A 5,852-nucleotide genomic window follows, 5' to 3' on the forward strand; every position below is an offset into this window, starting at 1 on the left:
CCTCACCAAGGGCAGCCCCCTCACTCTGACATCTCTCCACTTTGTGCATGTATAGGTCCTGTTTGTGCATGTGTGTGTTCGGACCTGTGTGTAATTGACAAGCAAGAGTGAAAACATTGAATTTCCCCTCAGGGGGATTAATAAAGTAAATAAACTTAAACTTAAACTTAATAGGTAGCACAGGGAGAAGGCTTAAACATATGTTATTAATTGTGCACATCTGTGTTGTCATATTTGACTAAAATGTAAAATACATCTTGATGTTGATATGTTTAGTGTTGTGTCACTTTCTGTTGTGTCACTTTCTGTCTTCATGCCATTAAATTAAATTATGTGGCTTATTACCCTGTTACCTTGTAACAAGAAATGGCTAGAAAGTAAGGAAAGTTGATTCGGAAAAAATAATATTAAAAAGTGAATGTTCATTCTTCTCGCAGCCAGTACCAAACCTTTGTGTCTCATGGGTTGTGAAACCGTGGTGTTGATCAAAAACAGGAAAGTTAAGTGTCACTACGAGAAAAAAAACACAGGTCCTTTGAGGAAATATATCCACAGAAGTGAGAGCATGCAAAATAACTGAGCTGAGAGCCAAGTGTGACAGATCTACCTGACTCATCACACATTCATTTACTGCCCAGCCACGTGCAAATGAATGTTCACTGAACACACTGGGGCAACATAAAAAAAAACATTCAGTGATGCGAAAAATTAAGTTAAAGACTGCTTGAATGCCTCTGCCAAGAAGTTACTTGAAGGTAAAGAAAACTGTGTGACAAAATCAAGCAAATCCCAATGTCAGCGATGACAATCAGAAAACCAGAAATATTGCAACTACTCAGAATGCAGCATGCACATCCTTCGCCATTGATGAGTATTTAAACGTCGTCCTGATTTCTATTACTTGAAATGTAGGCTTCAAGTTAATTGTTCTAGCTAGAGGACTTAATTTGTTTATGGTATACACAGCTATTTGTTTTCCATGTTAAAAAGTATCCCACGTTGAATACTGTTGAAATGATAAGGAATGTACGTTGTTTATTTTATTTGATAGGCATAGGGGTAGGCTATTGGATGCAATTTAGACATTATAAGATTCAGGATTCAAGATTCAGAAATTTTAGTAACTGGCCTTCCTTGAATTTTAATTGAATACCCCTGGTCTACAGTAACTATGTAAACTATGGAGGAGAAACTTGACATTTCAGTGCAGGAATATCCAAAGCTTTACATTTGTCAATACAATATTTTAGGTCTAATATACATTTTAAAAACAACACCTGGAAGAAGATCAGATCTGCACTCTGGATTTCTGTTTGAGTAGGCTATGATACGATGCTGGTTATGGTCACTTTGCAACGTCAGGTGCAACCGCAACCTGCCTTTGCACTCTTAAATAAAGGGACAAGAGTAGCACCCAGTGTCCCAACCTCACGTTTTCCAGGCGGTTGTGTTGTGGCCCTTAAGGTGTCAAAACTTAAGTTAGTGACGTCTCACAGCAGGCAACTACTTGCAATGCGCTGACCTGCAACATTTTTGTGGCTGAATATAATTTGTAGCTTCTTAAAATATGAATGAAGATAGTGATAGTGAGATACTGGCTACAGTTGTATTCGTAGTAGTGATGAAACAAAAACAAGCATCAGAGTGATTGTATTCATTCATCTATATGCCACAAAAATATAAATAACCAGCACCAATTAATCAGTCAGTGAGAATGTGTGTGTGGGTGGGGCATAAGCACATACAGCGAGCAGCAGAAGCAACCCACTGTCTGACACAGAAACACCATGTGGAAGAAAACAGAAGGCTCGGCGGGGTCGGAGCACCTGCCGCAGCAAGCCAACATGTCGTCTGCGGTCATTTTGACTTGACCAGTGGACTTCACTACAAGCTGATTGGCTGTTGAAACAGGTGACGTGCTTTAAAACCAGCCACTAGGGATTAGACCAGCTGAGTTTCAGGTGACACCATCAGCTGGCGTAAGTCGAGCTCAGACCGGCTAGTTCACACCCTGCAACTTTTCTCTGCAACGGACCTAAAACTGTTTCATTTTGTCACGAATCTTTGATCTGCACTGGGTTTAATAAGTCAAACATCTGAACATTGTATGACTAAAATTTCAGATTTACATCACATGATAAAAAAACTGAACCATCTGTCACAAGATGTAATTGAAAGCTTCAGAAAACAACAGGTAAGTTTGAGTTGGGAATGCTTTTGTCCATCTGATAACGAACACTGTGACCGACCTCTGAGCCACTTGGAGTCGTACTTGACAGTCCTGAGGACAGGTCGGCCGTCCCCCAGGCTTCTGTAGATGACGGCGTCGCTGGCCAGGAAGTCGGTCATGGTGGCCGAGTAGAAATCTCCCCCTGAGACACAGAAACATGTTGTTGTTCACACTGACAATCTCAACTCCTCTGAGACAATACATTTCAGAAATTACTTTAAAAAACACATTTTTTATGTTTAAAAAATCTGATGTCAAACCAAATACACATGGTTGTATGTATCATTGTGAATGTCTCTTCTGTAGTTATGTATGTAATTATTGTTGTAGATTTGTGCTGGCCTTTAGTCATTTGTAACAGTCACCATATATTTTGGTTTCATACTTTACACTAACTTCGATCTGTAAAAAGTGTTTTTTTCCCCCCTAAATGTGTTTTGTTCTGTTTTATTAAACTTGCATAATGAACAGTGGTGGAAAGTGACTCAGTACATTTACTCAAGTACTGTACTTAAGTACAAATTAGAGGTACTTGTACATTTCCATTTCATGCAGCTTTATACTTCTACTCCACTACATCTCAGGTCCTGGTTCAGCAGAACTGTAATCTGCAAGCCTCACCACTAGATTACACTAACACCCTGTCTACACATATACAGATACTTTTGTAAAATATAATTTTTCCTCCATGTTATGGCCTCCTGTCTACATGCAAACAGAGTTTAAGGTCACTAAAACAGGGATTTTTCTTTTTTTTGAAAAACACATTCGCATTTTTATCAGAACTGTGGTTGCTGTTTGCCAAAGGACTTCCTATAACACACTGAGCCCCTTTCTCCTCAATTTTCAATTTCATTCAATAAGCTTTATTAGCATGACATTTCATTGTTGCCAAAGCACAATTACAATATAAGACAGTGAATTCAATTAAAGCTACTCTTACCTTTATTGCATTTCACACAGCACTTTTTACAAAATTTGAACATCCACAACTCCCGCCTCCCTCCAAAGTCCCATCCCCCTCCTCCTGCAACTCCACTTCCCTCCAAAGGCCTACTCCCCCCTCCTCCATTACGTCCTCATTACGTCTATGATAGACGTAGACGTTGGCAGGGTAACGTTAGATGCACGGAAGAGGAGAAGTGAGTGTAACATGCCAAGAGGAGAGTAGAAGAGAAGAGGAGCCCCAAGACCTTCTGATCTGAGGTAACGTTAGATACACGGAAGAGGAGAAGTGAGTGTAATACGCCAAAAGTAGAAGAGAAGAGGAGTAAAGCACACTGCTGATTGCTAACGTTAGTCATTAGCAACTGGATGCTGTGTTGCCATATATAACGTTATAGCCTATGTTACATTAGAGGCAAACTAAAAGAGAAATGTTACGCAAACGGTTACGTCAGTCGGAGGCCTCCACGTGGGGAAGACAGACAGGACGCTCGGCCAATCGTTGCATTTGGATCCAATGATTGGTCAGTTTTCTTAGAACCATATGAGAATGGTACCATTATGAGTTTTAATCTCTGGTGGAATTCACTTACATTTTAGTGTACCATCAGCTTATTAATAGTATTTTAACCTAAGCAAAGAAAAGCATAAAATTTCCAGAAAGGAAAGTGTCGCTTTAACTGCAATGGAATGTAATAGGTAATTAAATTAACAACAATGTATTAATACAAAATTATGGACAGACATTTTTAAGAAAAACAAAACAAAAAAAAAACTCGAATGAAATGTAAGACTAAAGAAAACTCCAGAGGCCTGTACGAAGCAGGATTTGGCATTAGCAAGGTAACTTCAAGGTTAACTCTGAGTTTTCAGTACTATGAAGCTGAGGCCTGCATTACGAAGCAGGATTTGGCATTAGTGAGGTAACTTCAGGGTTAACTCTGGGTTTTCAGTACCACGAAACTACCATTTCATATCACATGAAGCAGCCTACTTCATTCATGGTTCTGATGATGTTAACACCCCTGCCCCTTTTACATGAACGCGCTTGTAGCTGGATAGGAAAACCCAGAGTCGACTGAACTAGTTGATAACCAGCTTCGTAGTACCAGTTATCCACACGACCAGTGTTAGGGTTAGCCAAACCAGATAACAAGAAGATATGCTGGGTAAGTTGAACTAGCTTCGTAGTACGGGCCTCTGGTTCTCTATTTACCGGGATAAATCACTGTGGCAACTTATGGTGAACAGCCAACCTGCTCTGGAGCAGATTAACTTCAGGATATCGGATCACAGCCTGTCAACACCCCGACCTCTGACCAATCAGATCACTGAAGAAAAGAGTATACATGAATGAAAGTCTGGAGTGACAAATAAGAGTGGAGTGGTAAATATGAGGAGCCTATGCTGTTATAGTTCTGTAGAATCATTTATTGCGCCAGGGCTCTATTTCCACTGGTTTTAAAACAGAGCTTCTAACAAATGGAGAGATCGTTCACAACACTAAATACATGATTTTAGCACTATTTGAAATGATTAAGTTTATTTTAGTCTGCAGTGACTGCTGACAGTGGTACTACTTTTACACTCTGATTCTAACACTGCAGCTCAAAATAACACCTATGTGATGAGAACTAGGATAAAACAGATAATATTTTTTATTGGTAAAACAATCCACACACTGTTAAGTGGCCCGCGTTATTATAAATGTGTTATTTTGGACAGATAGACCTCATTGGTCATTAACTACTTTTCCACTCATTACTTCAGCAGCAAAAACAGTCTGGTGTTACGTTAAAGTGTTTTATGTGACATTCAGAGTACTATTATCATCATCCAACAAAACAGCAAAAAATACTCTATACTAACATTACATAGGCCCATAGCAATAGCAATAGTGATACCTGCACAGAATTTTAGTTTCAGATAATGGTGAATTTTGGATGGTGTTTTCAATGTGTCTAGATCTTCCATTTAAAGACTACAGTTTGTCATTCACATCCCTCACCACTGACATTTTACTGCCTAGTAAACCACTGTTTCATCTCATATGATATGAAGCAGCCTACTTCATTCAGGGTTCTGATGATGTCGCTAGAAATCAACAACCCCGCCCCTTTTACATGAATGCGCTCATGGCTGGATAGGAAAACCCAGAGTTGACTGAACTAGTTGATAACTAGCTTCGTGGTACTGGTTATCTAGACGGCTAATGTTAGGGTTAGTCAGACCAGATAGCGAGAAGATATCCTGGGTAAGCTGAACTGGCTTTGTAGTAAAGGCCTCAGGTTTTATGTCTTGTTATGTTGGTTGTCTCTTAGTAATAAATAAAAGGCAGAGCACCTATGGCGCTGACACTATTTTGTCCAAGTAGATGTCGCATTCTAGTCTGGTCACAGAGTGTCAGAGAGTCTGTCTATCTCTCTCTCAAGCTCAAAGCAATATATATATGTATATATATATATATAGGTGGCATGACACTAAAAAAAAAAAAAAATCAAAATAAAATCATATATATATATATATTCTCCTGTTTTAGCTTCTCTGCACTGGCTCCCTGTAAAATCCAGAATTGAATTTAAAATCCTACTGTTAACTTATAAAGCTCTAAATGGTCAGGCTCCGTCATATCTTAGAGAGCTCATAGTGCCATATTATCCCACCAGAACACTGCGCT

At 39.3% G+C, this 5,852-nt stretch overlaps 1 protein-coding gene across 1 annotated transcript in view; it reads right to left on the minus strand.

The window, feature by feature from the left end:
* The window catches only part of LOC126383460 (semaphorin-6D-like), a 481,075-nt gene that overhangs the window by 168,060 nt on the left and 307,163 nt on the right, over window positions 1-5,852 (minus strand). Inside the window, exon 10 of the mRNA XM_050033965.1 lies at window positions 2,250-2,372. Within this exon, the coding sequence (XP_049889922.1) occupies window positions 2,250-2,372 (123 nt within the window). The remainder of the gene's footprint in view (window positions 1-2,249; window positions 2,373-5,852) is intronic.

The sequence above is a fragment of the Epinephelus moara genome, chromosome 22, assembly GCF_006386435.1.
Source record: "Epinephelus moara isolate mb chromosome 22, YSFRI_EMoa_1.0, whole genome shotgun sequence".
In the NCBI taxonomy this organism is placed as follows: Eukaryota; Metazoa; Chordata; class Actinopteri; order Perciformes; family Serranidae; genus Epinephelus; species Epinephelus moara.